At 35.6% G+C, this 25,765-nt stretch overlaps 1 protein-coding gene across 3 annotated transcripts in view; it reads left to right on the top strand.

Annotated features, from left to right (window-relative positions):
• Positions 1 to 8,005: 8,005 nt before the first annotated feature.
• The window catches only part of SLC36A4 (solute carrier family 36 member 4), a 53,084-nt gene continuing 35,324 nt past the window's right edge, over positions 8,006 to 25,765 (top strand). Inside the window, exons 1-6 of one of the 3 annotated variants that reach the window (XM_023209198.3) lie at positions 8,006 to 8,219; positions 19,382 to 19,505; positions 20,657 to 20,747; positions 22,260 to 22,348; positions 23,371 to 23,466; positions 24,275 to 24,359. In XM_023209198.3, the coding sequence (XP_023064966.1) occupies positions 8,165 to 8,219; positions 19,382 to 19,505; positions 20,657 to 20,747; positions 22,260 to 22,348; positions 23,371 to 23,466; positions 24,275 to 24,359 (540 nt within the window). In that variant the 5' untranslated portion in view covers positions 8,006 to 8,164. Of the gene's footprint in view, positions 8,220 to 19,381; positions 19,506 to 20,656; positions 20,748 to 22,259; positions 22,349 to 23,370; positions 23,467 to 24,274; positions 24,360 to 25,765 lie in introns of those variants that run through there. The other 2 variants (XM_023209199.2, XM_023209200.2) reach the window with 2 other exon arrangements.

Here is a 25,765-nt window from a genome sequence, read left to right as displayed (position 1 = left end):
AGATAATACTTGAAGTTTTTTTTGATGAGGAGATTGTGTATGTGCATTTATAAGGATCTTGCTAGGGAACAGATGGCCCACATATGCAAACTGCTAGTTAGAGTTGGAACTATTTATGATGGTATGGGCAGGTGCAATAATCTGTTTCTGTCCCTCCTAAATTCATATGTTGAAGTGCTAACCTCTAAAGTGATTGTATTAGGGAACGGGGCCTTTGGGAAGTAATTACGTCACGAGAGTGGAGTCCTTATGAATGGGATTAGAACCGTTGTAGACGAGACTTCAGAGAGTTCTCTCACCCTCTTTCCACCATGTGAAGATAAAATGAGAAGTTGGCAATCTTTAAGAGGGCCCACCAGAAACCCACCATGCTGGCATTCTAGTCTCAGACTTTCAGCCTACAGAATTATAGTAAATAAATTTCATTTAAAAGCCACCCAATCTATGGTACTTTGTTACTACAGAAGTACAGTAAATAAGGCCGGGTGCGGTGACTCAGGTCTGTCTGTAATCCCAGCACTTTGGGAAGCTGAGGTGGGTGGATCATGAGATCAGGAGATCCAGACCATCCTGGCTAACACGGTGAAATTCCGTTTCTACCAGAAATACAAAAAATTAGCAGGGCGTGGTGGTGGGCGCCTGCAGTGTCAGCTACTTGGGAGGCAGGAGAATGGCGTGAACCTGGGAGGCAGAGCTCGCAGTGAGCCGAGATCGCGATGGTGCCACTGCACTCCAGCCTGGGCGACAGAGTGATACTCTGTCTCAAAAGAAAAACAAAAAACAAAAAACAAAACTATAGTAAATAGATTTCATTTATAAGCCACCCAATTTATGGTACTTTGTTATAACAGCCCAAACTGACTAAGACACCAGGTTTTTAGAAATATCCACAAGGAAAGAAGTAGTATCCTAGGGCAGGCAATGGAGAGGAGCAGCACTCCTCTTTCTAGACCTGGACAGTAACAGGAAGGAGAGAGCTGCCTGACAGAATCTGTGGCCTTCAGAGAGGGACACAGCCAATCGATAGTGATTCGGTAAGGAGAGCACTTGGGGAATTAATTTCTAACTTACTTCACCTCTGTCCTATGATCTCCCTCCCGTACCTCAAACGGTCATACCTAATTGGAAGCCAGACCTCAAGAAACCTATTGAAGCACTCTATACAGGATAGCCTTCCAGGGCTATCTGTAGAACAGAACAACGCAGAAAAGAAAGGAAAGTGAATCTGGAGGGAAAAAGTGGAAGATGATTGGAGAAGGTTATAAGGTACTTAATATGTTTCCTGATACAGATAGTACAGTTGACCCTTAAATAATCCATAGGTTAGGGACACCGACCCCTGTGCAAGTAAAATTCTGTGTTTAAGGCTAGGAATGGTGGCTCACGCCTATAACCCCAGCACTTCGGGAGGCTGAGGCAGGTGGATCACCTGAGGTCAGGAGTTTAATACCAGCCTGGCCAATGTAGTGAAACCCCGTGTCTACTAAAAATACAAAAATTAGCCAGGTATGGTGGCATGCGTCTGTAGTCCCAGCTACTTGGGAGGCTGAGGCATAATTGCTTGAACCTGGGAGGTGGAGGTTGCAGTGAGCCAAGACTGCACCACTGCACTCCAGCTGACCTGACAGAGAGAGACTCCGTCTCAAAAAAAAAAAAAGAAAGAAAATCTGTGTTTCACTTTTGACTCCTATCAAACTTAATTACTAATAGCTTATTGTTGACTAGAAGCCTTGATGATAACATAAAAATACATATGACATATGTTATATGTATTCTATACTATATGCTTAATCTAGAGAAAATAAATATTATTAAGAAAATAATAAAAAGAGAAAATACATCTGGAGTACTGTACTGTATTTGTCAATACTATAAGTTTCTGTTGTTTGTTTATGAGATGAATCATCTGTCTCAAATGGTGGGCAACTACATCTGCAGACCTCAATCTATGGTACACATTAAGCAATTCAGCTTTTTCTTATAATGCCGTGACTTTTGTCTGTTTCTTGGGGGCACTTTCAGCATCATTAGTGGCATTTTGTATGGGTTCCATGGTGGTGTTCAAGGTTTATAGTACTGCCTTAAACGTGGTGAAAATCAGGCAAGAACCATGAGAGATCACTTTTTATAGCAATAGGCAATTTACTAGAGAGATAAATTGCTCACATGGCGATGATTAGCATCACAGAGTATTTTAAGTGGATACTCGCAATTCTTGAGCTCACTGCCAATAGTAACAGGAGGTGGCTATGAAATTATTACAGTATAACCATATATATTACAATTAAGTTTATGAAATTATGATTTAATACTGCATCTTCATGTATGTTCACATTTCTCTTGACTGTGAAAGGTGCCAGGTACAGTCTGTTTGTGCATATAAATTTTGATTAACTTTTTATAAATCTGTGTATATTTTTATGGTAGTAAATAATAAAATAGGCTAGTATCCACATATATTTTATGCATTAATGACATAACTTTTTCTTAATTTTTCAATATTTCTAGGTTACACAGTTCATCTGAGTTTTTTTCAAATTGTCATAAAGCTCCAAAAAATTTTTCAATACATTTATTTTAAAAAATCTACATGTAAGTGAACCCATGCAGTTCAAACCCACATTGTTCAGAAGTCAACTACAGTCATAATAATTACAATAAAGAAAGACTAGGTTTCAGATTATAGTTCCACCTTTCAGGGGTGGGCAGTGGATAATTCAAGAGCTTTTCAGAAATGTCCAAAGTTTTATAAATGTAAACTTTATGAACATTTCAGAAATATGTTTTAGATTGTTTATTGTTGAGAGGATTTTTTCCAATAACGTGTTATATGCTTAGTTTTCCGTATCGTGATTATAAACTTAAGAATATTGTTGCAAAATTCTGTGAAAAGATAAAGTAAATTCTGTTAACTGGTTTTTCAATTTAGATTTCCTTTTTCTCTAGAGTGTCACACTTTTCTAGGGAAACTTTCTTAGGTCAGTTAGTGAAACAACTAGTGTTTCATTCAATATCTTAAAAAACTTCCACATCATATGAAAAATTTACCGTCCGAACCCAAATGAAAAAAAATTATAATTTATAGTTGGTGATAAATTTTTACATGTAAAAACTTTAAAAGGAAAATGTATTACTGGTTGGGTAAATTAGTATTATTTTAAACCAATTTCTTGTGGGTCAATAGTCTTTAACCAAAAGTTCCTCTCTCATTTTGACCATGAAATTTCAAAGGACTTTTCAGAAAATTCACTTTCTTCATAGTCTTGCCCAGTCACTAAAAATTTAGAATCTAAAACTGCTATGTCCTCTGTCATAGGGATGATTGGCATTAAAGACAAAGAACTTGAAAACAACTACAGAGCAGGAAAATACATGATTTTAAAAAACAATAAATATTATAGGTGACTTTGGTGGATATTTGTCCTAATAAAAATTAGTAATTGCCAGAGACTTTGATTTTTTCTTTTTGTAAATTTGCATTTATTTTTATTATGCATTAGCTTAAATAATCAAACAAAACACAATGTGAAATAAATTCTTGCCTTATAGCTTGCTACAATTTCCTTTTTTCAAGAGGCAACCATTTTGAACTCTTTTGGTAATTCTATTTGGTATTTGCCTTCATATTTCTAAATGACAAGCTTATAGTACTATTAATTTTTTCAGTTTTAGATACTATTTTCTCACAACTATGAAAAGTGAGAATTTAGCTCTTTTACATAATCCTTCATACAGATAATTTCTCCTCACTCCACTCATGTCTTCAGAGAGTTATAATACACTCTCCACTACATTCACATTTTTATTATTATGCCTTTGCATGTATCATTCACTGCCAAAGCAAAATGGTATACTATACTTTTGTTTCTTTTATGACTATTGTGTTAACTGGAGTTAGTTGCCTTTTCTTTTTTTTTTTCATCTGCTTGGCTTTCTTCACATCTGTGGCTAAGTTTTCTCACCCTCCCTACAGCTCTAAATAACATCTCTTTGTCCAATTCTGCATACTTTTCAGATTATCAATCAGTTTCACTGTTTCTTTTGTCTTTGGGGATAGCTGTTCCTGGTGCCTTCCATCTTCTTGCCCCAATTTGGACTGGTAGCTCTCTAGGCCCAGTGCAAAACTGCGATTTGGAACTTACTTTTGGCATTCTCTTGGGAGTTCCTTTCTCCTTTGCTGAATTCCTGGTTTCCTGAATCCCATGTCTCCTTCTTTCTAAGTTTACTCCTTAATTTTGGGGGAGCATTTCTCCAGTGCTTTCTAAGAAAGGGCACATGGGAAGTACACATTGAGCTTTTATGCATATTAAAATGTATTTATTTTACTCTTTCATTTGATTGATAGTATGGTTAGGTATAGCATTCCAAGTTGGGTGTGTTTTCCATCAGAAGTTGGAATGCCATGCTCCATTTCCCTCTAGCTAGCTTATGATATTACTACTGAGTGGTCAGATGTGATTCCAGTTGAATGTGATAGCCTTCACCCCCATTTTTTCATCTGGGGAAGCTTTTAGAATCTTCCTGTTATTATCAAATGTTCTAAAATGTTTTCAATGATATATCTTGACTTAGGTCTGTTTGCATTTGTTGTATTGGGCATTCAGTGAATTATTCAAATCTGGAAATAAATGTTCTTCAATTTTGAGAAATTCTATTATTACTTTTATTTTTTTCCTTTTCTCTTTAATCTCTTTCTGAATTAAGATACTGGAACTGCTAGATGGATCCTTTAATTTCATTTTTTTCTATTTGCTTTTTTTTTTTTTTTTTTTTTTTTTTGGTCCTTTTGCTCTACTTTCTGTTCCCTGGTTATTCCTTTTTTTTATGGCAGTCTATTCCTGTCTCATAGATGCAATATGTTTTTTAAAAGTCTACTTGAGAATATTGCAGAGGCTTGTTAAGAAGTTAAACTTCTGCTATCTGCATTGTTTCTCTTTCCCAGGCATTTAGTTTTCAGTTTTTTTAATCTGCTAAATCTGTCATAAAGAGTTAAATCAAATCAAGTTATTCTTAACAAAAGTAAGGTTGTCAGGAACAATTACTCCAACAAAGAGCCTCTTAAGAGAACCAATACTGATCAGCATGTTTCCTAGGTTCATTAACAGAATAAAGAAGTCATTAAGGCAGATACTAATTAAAAGATGGTGAGAAGCTTGTCTCTATTTCCACTGAAAACAGAGAAGGATAAAACAGCCTTAGGATACAAAATGAGTAATATTTTATATAGAGGAGACTCAAATAGAGAGGATACGTAAGATTTGGTCTGCTCAGCTGTTCTTTCGGAAAACCGTTTCCTTCTCCACAATGTCATCTACATGGTTGTATCAGGAACTACCACAATATATGACTTTGTCCAACACTCACTTACTTGACTAGTCCAGGTGTGGGAATCTGATCCAAGGTGACTCAATCACAGTTCTTACCTAGGAAATGTTTAAAAAAAGAGACCAGTATGTTTCTGATCACTCAAACTCTAAGATAAAGGAATTGAGAGCTTTTAGGAAACATGTTTCCTACCAGGTGAACCTGAGAAACAGAGGAGTTCTGCAGTGGAAACTTGCACAGACACACAAGCAGATGCACAGAGAAAAGCGATCACTGAAGAAGAGACTCTCAGAGGCATGAGAAGCAGTTTCCTGACCCCAGACTCATCTCTGTTTTAGCAATCTCAGTATCCTCATTAAATTCCTCTTTTGGCTTAAGCTAGTTTGAATTGGCCTCAGTATTGCAATAAAAAAAACTCTAGCTAATATGCTCACTTTATGTGATGCTTCCTGTGAATCAGGCAATGTGTTGATGCTTTATATACTTTATCTCATTAAATCTTCTCAACTTGTAAGGTTGGTGACATTATTTTTCACATAAGAAAACTTTAGAGATCTAACTATTATATAATAGGCAACTCTACCTAGATGTTCCACAGGTGTCTAAAACAGAACTATTTCTCTATCTGTAAAAGAGGAAAGGCTAGACTCACTGCTGGAAACCCTCTTCTCTCTACACACACCCAGCCAAGTCCTTCTTACCTTCATGTGTCAGCTTAAGTGTCCTCAGATAAGACTATCCTGCCTTCTCAATCTAAAGTAGGTTCCCTGGTGGTACCCTGTTATTTTCCTCACCAACAATTGTAATGACATATTTAGTATTTTGTTTTGTTCTGTTCTTTCACATGCTGTATACTATGAACTCCATGACAGTAGGGAACATATCAACATTATTTGCCATTCTAGCCCCTGCATCTAGCATAGTTCCTGACATATGGAAGGTGCTCCATAAAATGTGCTTGAATAAATTAAAGACTTCTAAATGTTTCCTTTCATATACCTCTGAGGCTATACTCAGTAACTTTCAACAACTGTTCATTGAGTGACCAGTATGTGCAAGTCACTGTGCTAGGCCTGTTGAGACAAAGACAAATACAGTCAATTCCTCAACAGGCCTAGCACAGTGCCTTGCACATAATAGTATACAGCATAGTATAAAGCCCAGAAAGAGGAATAATTAAAAGACGAGAAGTGTTATAACAGAGATATGAACAAAGTGCTGCAGTTGCAAAGAAGGAAGTAGTTAAGATATGATCCAAGAAGTTAAAGTCAGGAAAAGAAAGGAATTTCCAGGGTTCAGATTGTCACATTGTGTATAATGTGTCCATTTTGATACAGCTGTTCTTTATATCTGCTTCTAATTTATAAGACCTGGAGTAGAAGTCCTAGTAAATACGTTCTCAAGTAGAGATGCATGAAAAACACATTTCTCTTGAATCTTTTGATCATCGTTACCACTTGCTTTATCTCCACATCACTGTAAAGACATTGAGCCTGGCCTCCTGCCTCAGCCCAAGCCTCTTCAAAAGATTCCAGGCCTATATTACAAGTCAAGCTTTTCTTCCTTCCATATTGCCAGATCTGCTTTCTCTGGAGCTGAGATTAGGGGACAATGACTTTTGATCCCTTTTAACACTCAAAGGATAATATTCTTTTCCTAATGAGAAGATGCTGTCCCACATGTTCTCATTATAATGAGTGGTTTATGGAAAATTGCCTTAGTCCTGTAACTTCTGTCTGGTGCCTGTCTTCTCTCCTGCTGATCTTTAACCAGGTGATCCACCCCAACACTGGTTGGGGAACATTTCTCTAGTTATGTTCCAGAATAGATTTCTTCTTCTTCTTCTATTTATTTATTTATTTAAATCTCCTTTACACCTTTGTCAAGAACACTTCAAATAAAACCTTCTTTTGGGATTTGCATGTATATGTATGTGAACAAATTGGGTTCACTTAAAGGAAAAAAAAAGCGGGTTGGCAAACTGTCATTATCACTAGTTATCTAGTGAAAGCCTACAAAGGATGCAACAGGAGGAAAGATGTAGATAGTACGTAACTGTGTACCTTTTTAATCTCAGAATTTTAAATATTTAACACCATTGCCATATAGTTACATCAGTGACTGTTAATCAGAATTATCTCACAGATTGTCGTCAGAATTAAAGAAAATGTATGTATAGTGCGTAGGAGTATTTGAAACTACATCAGTACACTTAGTTTTTACCTTAATTTTCTTTCAGCACCACGGTCAACGTCAAAAATCTGGAAGGACATTGAAATATCCTCAAAGTGAAATTGTATGTGACTTAATTAAATTCTATTTAAGTGTATCTGGTAACTCTAACTATAGAAACAGGGAGACGAATAACCAGAGTAGTCAGAACCTCAACATGGGTAGGGGACAAATCTCGTCCTTCTTCGCATTCTCCAAGGTGACTTACAGAACGCTTAACGCCTTGCATACGGACAGGCGCCTCAAATTTAAGTTCGCGGTCATCTTTAAAAACCCCCAGGGAGCTATGGACCCAGGGCTCGACCAGCTCTAAGGTCCCACTGTCGCTGATCTCAGGTTACCCAACCCTCCTCTCGGGTTACCCAACCCGGCCTTGCTGCAGTCCCCGGGTCTTCGGCCCCTCCCGCCCCTCGCCGGCAGTGCCCGCCGAGCCGGGCTGCCCCACTGCGCATGCTCCTCGCCGCGCGGGTAGAGAGCGCCGGGGCAGGGAGGCGAGCGCCAGGCGCTGGTCCCTCCGGGCAGGGGAGGTAGGCCTGGGCCTGACGCCGGCCACGCAGCGGCGGGAGAGTGAGCACCCGGGCGGCGGCGTCCTGGAGACCCGCGAGAGATGGAAGCGGCGGCGACGCCGGCGACGGCCGGGGCGGCGGGGTGCGAGGAGCTAGGTAGGTGTTGTGCCTGGGCAGGGACCCGGGGCTGACGTAGGTGGGGGTCGGGTGCGCCCACACCTCTCGGGGCCCCGCGCTCGGCCACGGCCGGGAGGAGGCGGACCCTGCCCCCCGCCCATCCGCATCCGGGTTCCACAGGGAAAGACGTGGGGCCGAGTGGGCGGTGTGTGTGTGTCTGTGTGTGGCCGAGTGGGCGGTGTGTGTGTGTGCGCGCGCGCGCGCTCTTGAGGTTGTGGGACTAGCACGGGTTCTAATTTAAACCCAGCAAACAGACCTCCCCAGGAAGCTGGAATGAGTTGAGGCCTGATTGCTAACTGACCCCGTGGTCAGCATCCTCAAAGGAACCGGTTATCTGACCCCGAGAGCTTGGTCAGACGAAGCCCAGGCCTCAATAGGGCGTTAAAATGTGTGTGTGTGTGTTTGCGCGCGCGCGTGTGGTTGAGTGTGTGTGTGTTGAGTGGGGCGGGGCCCTGTGTGTACACGTCGAAGACGCGAGAGCCTGCGCCGCGACTTTCACAGTTTTTTTTCCCAATGATGCTTTAAGGAAGTTGTCATTGTTCTGCTTTTCAAATGCTGCAGCCCCTTTCCGAATCTCCAGATGAATCCTCATTTTACCCCTTGTTATCCCAGAGTTTCGAACAGATCGTGCTGACCAGAACGAACAGGAGATACCTGTAGCTTGCTCACTTGGCAAAGTTTGTTTTCCTGCTTTCCTTCGATCCTGTTTCTTGGCGACAGGGCGTGTTTGTTTATAGTTCCCGCTGTCCAAAACAAAAAAGTAGGGATTAGGGTGGTAAAATGATCGCTCTGCCAGTTACATGTACTGTTCTTGGGAGTATTTTTCATTCGATGCTGATTAAATGTAATTAAAAGATTAAATCTAAATGTAATCTTCAAGAAAACGGTTGAACTTTAAAAAATGCCGTATTGTAAGTAACTTATAGGTTTTATTCCTCTAATAGCTTGCAGGGCACTTTGCAGTGGAATTTTTTTCAGGCCATAATAGTGGAAACAATAAACTTAATATTTTATTGCATGCTTACTGTGTGCAAACACTGTGCTAAGTGCTTTACCAATGCCTTGTCTTTAACCCTCACAGCATTTGGGATAGGTGCTGTTATGATCTCCATTTTATAGATACAGTAATTTTAAGCTTATTAATGGCAGAACCCAAATGGGAACTCAGGTTTGCCTGTTTTAAATTCATTAACAACCTGCCTTAGTGAGGATATGGAGAAATTTGTATTCTCATGCATTGCTGGCAGGAAAGGGATAATACAGTTATCCTTAAAAATGTATATATCCTTTGACCCAGCAATTCTCCTTCTGAATATTTCCAGAGGAAATAAGTAATGTAACAAATACCTGTATCAAGAGGTTTTCATTATAGTATATAGAGAAAAGCTGTTAACTAAAGTACAATGAAACGAAATTGGTTAAATTGTGGTTTAGTTGTATACTGCCTAACCATTAAAAGTGATATGGAAAGATATTCACCATGTACATTTTCTTTAACTGAAAAAAAAGTTTCAAATTATTTCGGTTTTTTTAAGTTTTATGTATTCATTAATTCAACACATATTCATTGAGCTTCCCCTACGCACTTGAGATACATCGTGAGCAAAACAGATAAAAATTCCTGTTCTTATGGAGCTTGTATTTAGTAAGGGGAAGCAGAGAGTACGCAGTAAAGACAATAACCAGTTAATTATGTAGTACGTTAGGTGAAAAGTGCTATGGAAAACAAGAGCAGGATAAGGGAAATCAGGAATGCGGGTGGGGGCTAGGCAGTTTGCAGTATTTTATAAAATGGTTGGGATGGGCCTTATTGAAAAGGTGCAATTTGAGTAAAGACTTGGAAGAGGTAAGGAAATTAGCCAAATGGATATCTGGGGAAAGACTACTCCAGGTGGAAAGAATAAAGGAATAGCAAGGAGACCAAAGTGGCTGAAGCAGAGTGATGGAGGTAGCGATGAGGCCAAATTATGTAGGGTCTTGTAGGCAATGTAGACTGTGACTTTTACCCTGAGGGAAGAGGGGACCAATGCAGGGTTTGAACAGAGGAATGTCATGATCTGCCTTGTTTTAAAAGGATTGCGTTGACTGCCATGTGAAGAGTAAACTGTAAGGGGGCAAAAGTAAAAGCAGGAGAATATTTCACTAATTCAGGAAAGATGTGGGTGTCTTTCAGAGCAGTGTGGCAGTGGCAGTGGAGGTGAAGAGACATAGTTAGCCTCTAGGTATATTTTGAAAGAACCGGTGTGATTTCCTGACAGAGTGGATGAGGGTTAGAGATTAAAACGGAGGAGACAAGGATGACTCCAGAGTATCTAGAAGAATGAAATTGTTATTAGCTGGGATATTATGGTGGTTTTGTAATATACCTACAGATTCTTTGATGTTTCTCTCTTAAGTAGGAGAGACTTAATTTTCTTCCCTTCGAGTGGAGGCTGGACTTAGTAACTTGTGTCTAATGAAAGATTTTGGTAGAAGTGATGATGTATGACTTCAATACTAGATAATAAAGTGCGTTGTACCTTCCTCCTTGCTTTCTCTTTTTGAATCACTCACTTGAAGGAAAGCTAGCTGTCATGTTGCAAGGAGACTCAAGCGGCTCTAAGGAGAGCTCCGTGTTGCACAGAACTGAGGGCTCCTGACAATAGCCATACATTGTTATACAGCAATAGATAACTAATACAAATGGGTAAAGTTGCAGGAATAGCAGGCTTGCTCGTGAAGACCAGTTCAGTTTGGGGCATGTTAAGTTTGAGATGTCCATTAGATATCAAAGTGCAGTTGTCAAGTAGGCAATTGGATTTATGTCTAGCATTAGTGAAAGGTCTGGTCTGGAAATGTAAGTTTGGATGTTATCAGCATATGGATAGTATTTAAAGATAGAAAACAGAATGAGAAGATATGAGAGTTGTTTGTGTGTATGTGTGTGTGCCTGTGAACATGTACTCTAAAATGTTAACAGTAGTAATTTCTGGGTAATGAAGTAATTTTTAACTTCAAAAATGTTGTTTATATATTTTCTGATTTTCTACAATGACCGAGTGTTATTTAATTTAAAAAAAGAATTTCCAAAAATGGGTATTTATGTAAAAAGCACTGGTAGAGATGTTAAGATACAGGTTCTCGTAAGGTATGTGAATAGCTTAAGGTCTGCACTTTATTTCATAGCCCATGGGGCCCTCCGGAAAGTTTCTTGCTGTATATATTTCTTCCACCTCAGAAATGAACAAAATAGTTACGGTTCTTATTTTATGTCTAGAGAGTAGTCTATAGATTCAAGTGACAATATTATGTTATTTTTAAAAATGAAACTATTTCTACTTTCTTTTAGTTTGTCTATTGCCAAAATACAAGTAATTTTTAAATTTTATTATAAAAGTAATGCAAGTTTGCTATAACTGCTTTTCTTTTTCTTTTTTCTTTTTTCTTTTTCTTTTTTTTTTTTTTAACATTTTCCAGAGAAGGAAAAGTGCACTAATGATCCAATTGTCCATCTATATTCTGGTAAATTTGTTTACATTTTGATATATTTACTTTCCCTGATTTCTACTTAATTTTTAAAAACATGATTGGAATCATATTGCAAATATTCAGCTTTTTCCCACTTCGCATGTGATACAGTGTTCCCTGTTTTACTCAGACCTCAGTATTGCACCATAATGTCAGTGCAATACTTCATAAAGTGACTGTGCCTTAATTTAGTAATTTTCTGATTGCCACACATTTAGTTTGTTTTCCAATTTTCAACATCAATAATGTTTTAATGAACATTCTTGTGCAAAATCCTCTTCTGCATACACTAGCTTGCCAGAAGTAGAATTACTAGGTGAAAGAAATAAACATTTTTAAAGACTTTAATACCTAGGATATTGCTAAATTAATGTTATTTTAGAACATTCTGTCTACAGCTTGAAATTTACGTTGGTTTTAGGCTTGAAAATTGAGATTCAAACAATTTTCTTGCCAAATAAGACAGCATACAAGCCCTGCCTAATTTAAAAATGTTCCATTTGTATGCACCGTTAATGTATCCCTATGGTATACTCTGTAATACACCTAACATCAGATATATTGTGTATAATAAATGTTGTATAATATTGAATCAAGCTAGTGTTTCTTATTTATCTATAATTTTTCCACTCGTAAATCGGTAGCACATGTATTCCTTAATAGTGTTTTAGTTTATAAGACATCATTAATTTTTACAATAATAATCACAGCATTTTCCAGAGCTGCCCAATTTAGTACTTAACTAAAAATTACAACAAAACATTGGGAACATAATAGACATTATGTATGATGTAAATTGGGTTGTATAATCTTTAATTCCTTTGGAGTGTCAGTTTTTATTTCATATATTCTTAACTCTGTTTACTATGTTGAGTTGTTGAGTGTTTATCTCCCTTACTAGTCTCTATTTCCTTCTGGCAGGTATAACATGTTTTGCCCATCTTTGCATACTCAATCTTACAGCAGTTTATAGCTCATAAATGCTCAGAAGTATTAATTATTAAATTATTTCTAATTTTTGTCAAAGATTGACATTTAAAAATCCTATACAGCTTAATATGCTTCTAATATATGGAGGAAGAGGAAAAAAGTGTTTATTGATTACTTACTTATGTGCCAAGGTCTAGGCCCTACGCTCATATATGTTCATTCTTCATATTCTATGTAACATATATAATGTATATAATAATTTCATATACATTATCATTTGTGATGACATCACAAAACCCCTGTGTAATAGAAGTTATTATTTTCATTGTACATATGAGAAAATAGGCCCAGAGGAATCTGGTTAAAATGTAAATCAGATATCACTCCAAAGCCCAAAACTCTCTAGTGCTGTGCTGTCCAGTACAATAGCCATTAGTTATATGGTTGTTGAGCACTTGAAATATGGTGTGTTCAAGCTGAAATATGCTGCAAGTATAAAATACGTGCTGGATTTCAAAGACTTAGTATGAAAAATAGAATCTAAAATATCTTAATCTTTTACTGTTGATTACATGTTGAAATGATATTTTAGATAATCAAGTTAAATAAAATATTAAAATTAATTTCCTGTTCCTTTTTTCTTTGTAAAAAACTTACTGGAAAAGTGTGTATTTGTGTACTATAAATTTACATTTATATTTATATATAAATTTACATTTATATATAAATGTAAATATTTAATATTTACAATAAAATATTTATAATAAAAATGTAAATATTTAATATAAATTTACATTATTATAAATATTATATTAGATATAAATAAAAATTAAATTTAAAATAGATTAAATATTAAATTTAAATTAATTTAAATTTAAATTAAAAATTAAATATAAATATAAATTTAGTATAAATTTACATGTATGTTACATTGCATTTCTATTGGAAGGCACTGCTCTAGTGGCTTTTCATGTCACATGGAATGGTCTACAAGGCTGTGTACAGTCTGCCTTCTGTCACATCTGATCTGATCTCATCTCCTACCCCTCCCCCACACTCATTCCTCTCTAACTACTCTACTCTGCCCTCCTTGTTCCTTAAACACACCAGACTCCCATCCTGAGGACCTTTGCCTTTGTTCCTGCTGCCTAGATTACTCTCCCTCCCACAGGATATGGACGCTGCTCACTCCTGCTCCTTCTTCAGGACTTCTTTGGCTGTCTATCCAAAATTAGAGGCTCTCTGTCTCAATCCTTGTGTTTCTCCTCAGCACTTAACACTATCTAACTTATCTCTGTTTTACTTACTATCTTACTGTCTCTTTCCTTCACTAGAATTTGAGATCTATGAAGGCAGGATTTTTTTTGTTTTTGAGTTTTAGTAATTATTCTCAGCATCTAATGGTGTTTAACGTATATTTGGGCCTCATTAATATTTGTGAAATTGAATAGGAATCTCTTGTAACCTCTTTAATTGAATACATTCAGTTATGAGGCAGAGAGCTTTTGTGTTGAGGGACTGTTGATAGTGGATATTAGTGAGGATGACAGTCTATTAAAAGGGATTTTTGAGAAGGGCCAGAAACCAGTAAATTTTGTGGAAGGGCTTATTCCTCTTTGCATCAGCTTCCATAATGTGTTTGCCTGTAATGTTGATGTGCATAAAAGCCATCATAGTCTTTGACATCCTTTTCACTAACAAACTAAAGGTAAGCCATGGGAGGCTGTTGTGCCAGGAAAAACAACTCCTGGTAACCACTTTCCTATATATGCCTTTCCAGGAGTTCCACAGGTAGTTCCCAGAGAGAGTATAAATGCTAATTCTTTACCTCATACCTCACTGCTTTTCATCTGACATCACGGTGTGAAATAACCAAGGGAAGGATATGGTGGTAGTGATGGGTGCTGTCTTTTTTGAATCTGAGCCAGAAACCTTCCATAGGAAAGGGGTGCGATTCTCGACAACACTGATTTGAAAACTTATCAAGCTTTCAGGCTTAATCTTCTGCCATACACATTTACCTTCAGTTTCAGTGACATTACACCAACCTAAAGTTTCTCAAGCACGCAATTGTGTTCAAGCCTGGAATGTGCCACTCAGCCTTGTGACCAATGCCAGTGCTAAAAGCTCTCCTAAAAAATTAAGAGTTTAGTGTAAGAAAATAATATTACTGCATTTTTCTATAGTGTATACCTAAATTGGAAACAAAAATGCAATTTAGCATTTTATATTTAGTATTACCTGGAGCTTCTAAAAGTTATAAATGACTAATTGACTCTTTATTAATAAATCTAATGTTCAGAGATCTAGGTATATATAGGCTGTTACCATTTAAAGATGCAACCTCTTGGGTACTAAGTATTTCCTAGATATTTCTAGTTAGGGGTCTTTCAATTTACTCTTTAGATTCAAGAGCTATTTTATATCATTCAAGTTGATATGCTCAGTCTTAAAACCTGATTGCTTTACCTTTTCTTAGTTTAACAGATACACGGTTTTTAGTATGTAATGTTAGCTCCCTATGTAGACTAAAGCTGGAGGGAAAGTCTTAGAGATTTTTCAGATGCAGTGAGCCAAGACCACGCCATTGCACTCCAGTCTGGATGAGAGAGTGAGACGCTGTCTCAAAAAAAAAGAATATTTAAGCACATAGTTAGAACTTAGCTAATAACGTCACATTGCATGGTTCTTTAATGGTAGAATCAAAATAGTAAATAAATATGTACTTCTTAAATTCCTAACACTATTAAGAAATATATTTATCTTTAATTAACTTACTTTAATCTCATTGTAAGAGAGTTAGAGGAGTTTCCTGGAATAATTCAGTTACAGATTTTTTTGTGGGCACATAATAATTGTACGTATTTGTGGAGTACATGAGATATTTTGATATAAATGTACAATATGTAATGATCAAATCAGGATAATTGGGATATCCATCATCTCAAATATTTATCCTTTTTTTGTATGTGTCGGGAAGATTTCAAATCCATTTCTCTAGTTATTTTGAAGTACATAACAAATTATTATTAACTATAGCTGCCCTATTGTGCTACAGAACATTAGATCTTATTCCTGCTACCTGTCTGTATTTTTTGTACGCAGGAATAATCAAATTTTTGTTAAGGTTTTAAATGTGAAGGATGAGATGACTTTAAAGCAAATATATATATGAAAAGCTGTTTTTCACAGTAAGTCATGTTTAATGTTTTCTAGACAATATAACATTGAAAATTCATGACTTTAAGAAGTAAGGGAAAGTGTAACCATAGGGATCACACTGTTGAACACAGTTAAATAAATGTGACAGCTGCTAAACAATGTGAGAAGTTTGTTCAGAGTAACTGAGGTCCCAACTAATTTTTACTTGGGATTCTGAACATTATAATACTATTTTTAAAAACCTAATTCTGTGAATTACAAAACTAGTATTTATAGGTAATTTTAACAATTCTAGATTTCCAGGTTTATCTAAAAGGATATGAAAAGTAAACTTCGATAATGCCATTACAAATAAACTTATTATTTACAGTTCATATTGTTGTTAAAGAGATGAAAAAACTTACCATTTTCCGTACTTTCCTTACTGCTGTGATCTCTTGGGCAGTGTGCTTTAAATAACAGATTGTTCAGTTTTTGAAATATTGGTAGTGATAACTATCTTTATTGAGGACAGATAGTGTACTTAGTATAGCACAGAACATGCTGCACACTTCCTGACAGAAAGAAATCAGAAAGTTCAAATAACTGATAATTTAGATAAGCTAAATGAATAAAAGCAAATGAACTCTAGTCAGCAAGGGCAGTGGAGTACATTTAGAAATAAAAATATTAACATATTAGTGGTTGAAACTGATGTTCATACAACTAATAATGATGGTTATGGATTAAGTAGTCCCCCCACCCCTCAATTTATATGTAGTCATAGTGCTGCATACCTCAGGATGTGACCTTATTTAGAAATAGGGTCATTGTAGCTGTAATTAGCTAAGATAAAACCATGGCCAGGAGCGGTGGCTTATGCCTGTAATCCCAGCACTTTGGGAGGCCGAGGCAGATGGATCACCTGAGATTAGGAGTTCAAGACCAGCATGACCAACATGGTGAAACCCTGTCTCTACTAAAAATACAAAAATTAGCTGAACGTGGTGGTGCATGCCTGTAATCTCAGCTACTCTGGAGGCAGAGGCAGGAGAATTACTTGAACTTGGGGGGTGGAGGTTGCAGTGAGCCAAGATCGCGCCATTGTACTCCAGCCTGGTCAACAAGAGCGAAACTCTGTCTAAAAAAAAAAAAAAAAAAAAGATAAGCTGGGCGCGGTGGCTCAAGCCTATAATCCCAGCACTTTGGGAGGCCGAGACGGGCGGATCACGAGGTCAGGAGACCGAGACCATCCTGGCTAACACGGTGAAACCCCATCTCTACTAAAAATACAAAAACTTAGCCGGGTGAGGTGGTGGGCGCCTGTAGTCCCAGCTATTCGGGAGGCTGAGGCAGGAGAATGGCGTGAACCCGGGAGGCGGAGGTTACAGTGAGCTGAGATCCAGCCACTGCACTCCAGCCCGGGCGACAGAGCAAGACTCTGTTTAAAAAAAAAAAAAAAAAATGAGGTTATGCTGGAGTAGGCTGGGCCCCTAATCCAATATGACTGGTGTCCTTATAAAAAGGGGAAATTTAAACACAGAGAGAATGTCGTGTGAACTTGAAGATGACTGTCCATAAACCAAGGAGAGAGGCCTACCTGGAACAGAGCTTTCCGTCCCAGCCTTTAGAAGGAACCAACCCTCCCAACACTTTTTCAGGCTAATAGCTTCTAGAACTTTGAGGCAATAAATTATCTTGTAGTACTTGATTATGAGAGCCCTGGGAAACTAATGTGATGGTTTTTTAAGAATACCAATTTATTCTGTATAGAGTGTAACAAAAAAGGATATAAGGGAGAATGTATTGAAATGAAAATTTAATATGTCACTTAAGATACATATGAATGAAAATGAGGTAAAGACGGATATCAGAAGGGTCAGAGATATAAAGTGGTTGAATGGAAGACAGGCAAAGAAGATCCAACATGCATGTAATTGAAATAGCTAAAGAAGTAGTATTTGAACCAAATACATATTTAAAGCTATTATCCAAGAAAACTTTATAGTAGAAATAAGAAAAAACCTAAATCAACATCTCAAAAGGGGCCCACTGTGTCCCTGGGAAAACTGACTTAGCATGATCAACCCCAAGACATGTGGTAAAGTTATTAGACTTTAAAGACAAAATATCTTCAGGACCTCTAGGAAAAAGAACAAGTTACTTAATGGCTGAGAAAATTAGTCTGCCATCAGACTTCTCAAAAGTAGCATATAAAAGCAAGGCAAACGTGGAGCAGCATTTTCAAGAAACTCAAGGAAAGAAAGTGTGAGCCAAGGATTTTATATCTAGTTGTTCTTCAAGTATCCAGTCTCTAAAGAAGAACAGTTTGAAACATGTAAAAACTCAGGAAATACTGTGCGCATGAGACCATCCTGAGGAATCAGGTAGAGCAGTGGTCCTCAAAGTGTGGTCCCCAGACCAGCAACATCAGCAGCACTGGGGAACCTATTAGAAATGCATATTTTTGGGCCCACCCCAGACTTGCTGAGTGAGAAACTTTGGAATGGAGTCCATCATTGTGTGTTTTAGCAAGCCCTACAGGCCATTCTGATGCATACCTTATAAGAAGATCTTCCAGCCAAGGGATGATTGAGGAAACTTTGGCAGAGAGCTGATAGTGAATATTGATATTGATTGCAGCTATAGGTCTAAGAAATGAGTAGAGACACAGTTTGAAGAACAGTATGAAAAACATCCCTATGTATTGTCAAAGTAGAAAGAATACAACTAAAAATGAGAAAATAAGGAACAGAGAAAGGAAAAAGTAGAATTAAATTATTAATTGTGGTATAGGTAATAAGTAGAAGTCAGAGAGTACCACTTAAAACAGTCAAACAAGATAGTAAAAAATTAAGTAAGAAAAAAGATGATTAAAGGCGTCTAAAAAATATAATGGCAAAGAAACCACTAGAACAATTCAATTAAATGTAATATATAATCCTGGATGGAGGAAAAAATTGCTAAGAGGAATTTGTTGGTATAACTGATGAAAGTGGAATATGGAATGTAGTTTAAATAAAGTATTACATCAATGTTAACCTGAATTTGATAACTTAATATGAATATTTAAGAGAATATTCTTGTTCTCAGGAAATACACACTGAAAAAGTGGTAAAGGGCAAATTTTGATACTGAAATTTTAAATATTGGAATGACTTTGTAATTTTCTTCAAGTATTTAAAAATGTGATTACTATATACCTGTACAGTATGATTCGAAGCTAAGCAGAGATGAAAATATATTTGATCATTCACATTTCTCATGGTGTAATTCTATGATCATTTACTATAAATCTCTCATGGATAATGCAGAAAGAGCTTTGCATTGAATACTTAAGCTTTCACCTTGCACTGCATATTCCAAACAGCATATCCAGCAAATAAATTTAGTTGCTTCTTTTTAAATGTACTAAAACTCAGGGTATTAGTATGAACTAACTTTGGATGGAAATAGTAAAGATGAGTACAAATGGTATTTCCTAATATTTTAAAATTCATTTATACCAGCTTTATCCAAATTTTTTAAGCAATAGTGAAGTACTTTGTTTTTCTTTTTTAAAGAGATGGATGTAATGAGGCCTTTGATAAATGAGCAGAATTTTGATGGGACATCAGATGAAGAACATGAGCAAGAGCTTCTGCCTGTTCAGAAGCATTACCAACTTGATGATCAAGAGGGCATTTCGTAAGTGTTATGGTTTATAAGTCTCCTTTTCTTTTAATTCAGTATGTATTTTGTAATCTTCTGCAGGGAAGACATTCTGTTACATTACAAGACACAAATATAAGACATATCTCCACCTTCAATGAGTTTATAGTCTATTTGGGAAAGAAATGCATTTAGATCACAGAGCAGTGTATAGGAATTACTACAGTGATGATGTGTAACAATTGCTAGGGATCTTGAAAGAAGGGAGATCTGATTAAGTGGAACAGGAATGTTAAGAGAAGTGATGTCTGAAATGATCAGGAGGTAGTAAATGCTTCTTTATGCTGAAACAAAGTCATGGAGGTAGGAAAGGAAACCTTTTTTGACATTTTGTCATCATTAATAGATTCGAGTAACTTCTCATTCTAATGATAGTTTAATGGTTAAGCAAAGTAATACGCAATTGATCAGAAAAGAAGAATATAAACTGAAAAAATATTTAGGTAAACATTTTTGTTTCATAAGTTTAAACTTTTTGCTCTTCATTTTTGTTTCAACTTATTTCTTCCTGGTGAAGAGACTTCCTTCAGATGCCTCTGGAAACTACTTTTAGGTCAAATCCCTTAGGGAATTCATAGTATCTAAAAATTAATTAATGTTTATCTTAACCTGTTGATGCATATAGTTTTTAAACTTGTATTTTTTTAAATTAACTTCTTAGGTTGACAATCATAGATCAAATATGTTTAGTGTCATGGTTACATAGGTGGTGTCAATACATTGCTTTGTTACTAGCCAAATACTTAACATTGTTTTGAAAATCATAGCAGCAAAATATCTTATGAGAAAATTACTTTTTAAAAAAAATTTATTGCTTTACTGTGTATAAAACCACACTGTAAAGAGATGCCTTTAGCCTTTTTTAATTTAATTTTTTACTATCTTGTTTGGCAGATATTTCACTTAGCTATCTCATTTAATATCCACAATAACTCTTGTTATTCCGCTGTTAATTAGCAAAGATAGGACTTGAACCAAGTATGACTTCTAGCCCATTGGTGGGATGGAAATGTTATTTGGTTCCTTGCCTAGATTAATTTTCAGTTCCCATCTAGTACTAAAACCATGATCATGTTATAATAGATTTTGTTCTAAAATATTTAAGTCTTACAACTTTTACTTTTCAGATTTGTACAAACTCTTATGCACCTTCTTAAAGGAAATATTGGAACTGGCCTTTTAGGACTTCCATTGGCAATAAAAAATGCAGGCATAGTGGTAAGACTTATCTTTGTAATCACCAGTTAAGATACAGTTATCAGTCTCATTTATAGCAACCTAATGTTTGACCTAGTCAAATATAACCTGGTAAGGTGACGTTTAGATGATCATTTAGATGTTGTCTTGAAAAAATTGTGTCAACTGTGATAATGATATCTAACAAAAAATACTAATTACTTTATTCATTTCTACTTCATTACTTATTTGTAATATTTAGCCAAGTAAAGCCACAAACCTAAAACAGTCTTTGATTTTTCAAGGTATAGTTATATCTTATTATTATTTTGGATTTTCAGGAATTGAATTTAGCAGTGCAGTCATAGCAACAAATATATTTATAGATCAGATAATCGGTAATGTGACATTGTATAGTTTTTTAGAGTCAAATATACAGTTTTCAGAATTTAAATAACAGTTAAGAAAAGTTGATTGGGCGTGGTGGCTCATGCCTGTAATCCCAGCACTCTGGGAGGCCGAGGTGGGCGGATCACGAGGTCAGAAGATTGAGACCATCCTGGCTAAAATGGTGAATGAAACCCCGTCTCTACTGAAAAATACAAAAAATTAGCCGAGTGTGGTGGCAGACGCCTGTAGTCCCAGCTACTTGGGAGGTGAGGCAGGAGAATGGCGTGAAACCAGGAGGTGGAGTTTACAGTGAGCCGAGATCGCGCCACTGCACTCCAGCCTGGGTGACAGAGTGAGACTCTGTCTCAAAAAAAAAAAAAATAATAATAACAATAACTTTTAAAAACCAACATATAAAGCATTGTTAGAGGCAGCTATTGTAATTGTTATAATTACAGAGATCTTTGTTAGGGGAGAAACCCATTTATGACGTAATAAAATCATATTTAACCTTTTTTGAATAGACCAGTTTCTAAAAACAGTTTTAACTATCTCTGCATTTGACTGTTTTTTCCCCCCAATTTAGATGATAAAAACTTTTGATTATAAAAATAAACTTTGGCAGTATTTTGGTTGTATCTTGATAATTATTAGTATCGCTTTAATTTTAGTAAATAAATATTTGAAATATTTTATTTACTACTTTTTGAAGTAATTATTTTCTAAGCATGGTTTCTGACACATAGTAAGTACCCAACAAGCAGTCTGTAGAAGTAAATTGCTCGCAGTCTCCGTTTGACATTGTGCTTTTTAGGGATTTCAATAATGATGCATGGTTGCGTATAATTATAACTGGTGGGTCACTGATAGTTGTAGACTTGCCATCTGATATTCAATATGATCTTGTGTTCTATCCTACTTTGTTATCTGTGCTCCGTATTCGTAGGTTTGAGTAGCTAATAAGATGGAATTATACATTGTTGTCTTAAATATTACTCGAAATTCTTTCTGCATCAAGTTTATTAGTTTTCCCTTATGCAATGACTAATCATTTTGCCCAACAAATATTTATTCAGTGCACATGAAAAATCCATTGATTCATTGCTTGTGAGATTACTCAATTTCTGTTAAATATTTAAACCTTATACATTTTTTTCCCCACAGCTTGGACCAATCAGCCTTGTGTTTATAGGAATTATTTCTGTTCACTGTATGCACATATTGGTACGTTGCAGTCACTTTCTGTGTCTGAGGTAAATGTGGATTTGTTAAGCCTATTTATTTTAAAGCTATCTTTTTATTTAGAGCATCAGATAGTCTTATATTCTACTGTGCTTTGTATTTGCTTTAAGCTCTGATATAGATACATCTAAGGTAATGAATATGGAAGAGGGTAGCATTTCATATGATTTAAATCTGGTTAGAATCTATTTATTTTTAAAAGGTAGCCTTATTAGTGAAATAGTATGGTTTCTCAGTATAAATGGAAAAAATTAGAAAAGATATATAGAGGCAATGGAGACAGTGGTGTGACTTTTAGCTATAGCATAATGGTCTTCAATGTGTTAGTAATTCTGTTTTGATTATAATGCCTTTGGTGCTCTCTGCTGATATATGGGTTAGTAGATAGTCAACAACATAATATTATTTTTCTTCATTTTTGTATCATGAAATACTTCTACTGGACAGTAGACCATATGTATTCTAGTAGCCTAATGTCAAATCTTGACTCTCTTTTGTTGTTATTACATACTGTTAAAACTTTGGGCAAATCATTTATGAGCTTTATATAACAATATATACTTGGGAAAAAAAAAGAGAATGGAGAAATAATACCTCATGGAAAGATTAAGTGAGATAGTTTATGTGAAAATGTATTGTGCAGCCTTGCACAGATGTATTATTAATTAATGCTATTCTAAGAATGGAATAATTTAGACATGAATAATGTAGTTGATGTTTTAGGCATTTGAAATATTTAAATTAATAAAGCACAAATTTAAGTTAAAAGTTATAAGTTATGTGCTAAAGTTACATAAACTTTAGCAGTAGATAAAATTAATATGCTGGTGAAAAGGACAGATTTAAACTTTTAAAACTTTATGAGGTGTGCTTTAAAAATATGAAGATCTTAACATTTTGATAACTCATCTGTCAGTGCATAGCCTTGCATTTATTAATTCCTATTTATTTTATGTTTATTTGAAGAGGTGGTTTTATGGACCAACTTAAAATTTTTCTTTTTTTCCTTTGTATGTATGTCATTAAATTACAGGTTTAAAAAGTCAACATTAGGTTATAGTGACACCGTGAGCTTTGCTATGGAAGTGAGTCCTTGGAGTTGTCTTCAGAAGCAAGCAGCGTGGGGACGGTAAGTACTTACTCTGTTATTAATATGTGATTGTTAAAAATTATATTAATTTTAAGTATTTTAATCTAAAAAGATATATAAATAAAAATATGATAAAGCTGGAAAATAGACATATGTAACCCTTAAACAGACTTGGGTTCTAATCTGAACTTGACCGTTTTTCAGTTTTCTGACCTTGATCAAATTATTTATCATTGTGGTTTGGTTTTCTCACTATGAAATGAGTTTATAGTAATACCCATTTCACAGGATCATTATGGTAGATGAAATAAAATGGTATTTGTAAAGCATGACCTGCTCAGATAATGACATAATCATGTTCATTAATTTTTTAAATAAAGGAAAACAAGAAAAATGTTGTAGTCTCATTATTTCAAATGAAGTTGTAGTATTTAGTTATATGCTTATCTGAGGTATGGACATATTTTAGCATAACCTTATTTTATTGTCTTGCTATTTAAATGTAACTTTATTATTGGTGGCTCTGCCTAATCAAAGTCAGATGAATACAGGACTAGAAAAATAAGGAAACATAAGCAGTCAGCAAAGTGCTACCTGTTGTACAGACGACATGTGAGATGGGAATTAAAAGAAGAACAGTGTTAGTAGAGTAGTTTATAGTTAAGTATGGCCTTTCTGGAGATTTTCAGGAAGTTAGATTTGGTATGAGCTGCTCAGAGTTCCTGATACGCTGAGTAGGAGAATATATGCTATAATAAAATGTTTTAAAACTTTTGAAAAGAGAAATAAAATATATTGACATTTCAGTAGCTCTTATGGATGCTTATTTGTGGATATCTTTTTTTAGGAGTGTGGTTGACTTTTTTCTGGTGATAACACAGCTGGGATTCTGTAGTGTTTATATTGTCTTCTTAGCTGAAAATGTGAAACAAGTGAGTATTTCTCTTCAGTTAGTGAAATCATTTTCTTCTAAAGCCCTAGTTGTGGCTTCATATTTCTTCTGTGGAAGCCATGGTTGAGTTTGAAAATGTGTTCCCTTTCATAAATGATCTTCCTTTACAGATTTTCCTTTAGTCTTTTTTTCTTGCAATTTGGATTTCTGCTGTAATTGTTGATTTTACTGTTTTGCTATAATACTGATAATGCTTGTTTTCTCAGATCAGAATATGACATAATTTACTGATTTCTTAGCTACGTGAAACTTAGATCTCAGAAGCATATACAGAGATGCTTTGGAAGCATATTCTTTACATTGACATTCTATAAGGAACTATATAAGGCTTTAGCCAGTACCCTAAAAAAAATCAAATAAAAATAGCGAGCATTCATTATTAAAATCCAGTAATTATAGCCATTGTGTAAAAAGATACTGTGTCCAAAAATGAACAACTTTCTGTAGTTCTTTCAGAAACTTTCTCATATTTTCAAGGTTTGCTTTAAGAAGAAGTGGTGTGCAGTCTTGGAAGAGATTGACAGTGTATTTGGACAAATGTGGAAAGCACTAAAATAAAAAATCCCTCCATCAAAACAATACTATAAAGCACTTTTCTTTATGACTGGTATCGTTATTCTTACATTATCCTCTGCTCTTCTTTAATCATTATTTTAATCAGTAATGTTTATTAATTATCCACATGTCCATGGTACAGTAAACATTTTACATAGTAATATATAGGATTGTCTTCTAGATATTTTTATGCAAAATGATGAAGTATGTTTTCTAAAGAACTTATGTTTGTGTAGGTTCTTGTGCATTTGTGTGTATTTGACTCTGTTTTCTAAATATAGACTGTGCTTCATTTCACTGAGAATTGGCAAACTGTTTCTATAGAGGGCCAAATAATGAGTATTTTCTGCTTTGCAGGCCATATAGTCTCTGTTGTAACTACTCAGTTCAACCATAGGCAACAATATGTAAACCAATAGATACGGCTATATTTAGGTAAAATTTTATTTGCAAATATAGGTGGCCTACAGACCATAGTTTTTTAACCTCTGATTTAGACTATCCCTATATGCTATATTTGAGCCATTCACTTAGATTTTTGTGTTGGAAGAAGTCATTGAATCAAACCCTCTTTTATAAAAGAATTCATAGCTAGTTAGGAATTGGGGCTTGGATTTCTGGTCAGTTTTCTTTCCAGCGTACCATGTTTCAGCATCTAGAAAAATTTTGTTTATATCTGGAACCTTAAATGTCTGGAAACTTAAATGTCACTTGTTCTGTGAAACCTTTCTTAACTGTTCCTTCCATGCTTTCCTTTTCTTTATCTCTTGCTAGAATTTATTGGTTTTTCTCGTGGCTCCTGTGTCACTTTTTTTTTTTTTTTTTTTTTTT

This window comes from Piliocolobus tephrosceles, chromosome 13 (genome assembly GCF_002776525.5).
Source record: "Piliocolobus tephrosceles isolate RC106 chromosome 13, ASM277652v3, whole genome shotgun sequence".
In the NCBI taxonomy this organism is placed as follows: domain Eukaryota; kingdom Metazoa; phylum Chordata; class Mammalia; order Primates; family Cercopithecidae; genus Piliocolobus; species Piliocolobus tephrosceles.
The sequence above is the reverse complement of the archived record's forward strand: the minus strand, read 5'-3'. Positions and strand labels throughout refer to the sequence as shown.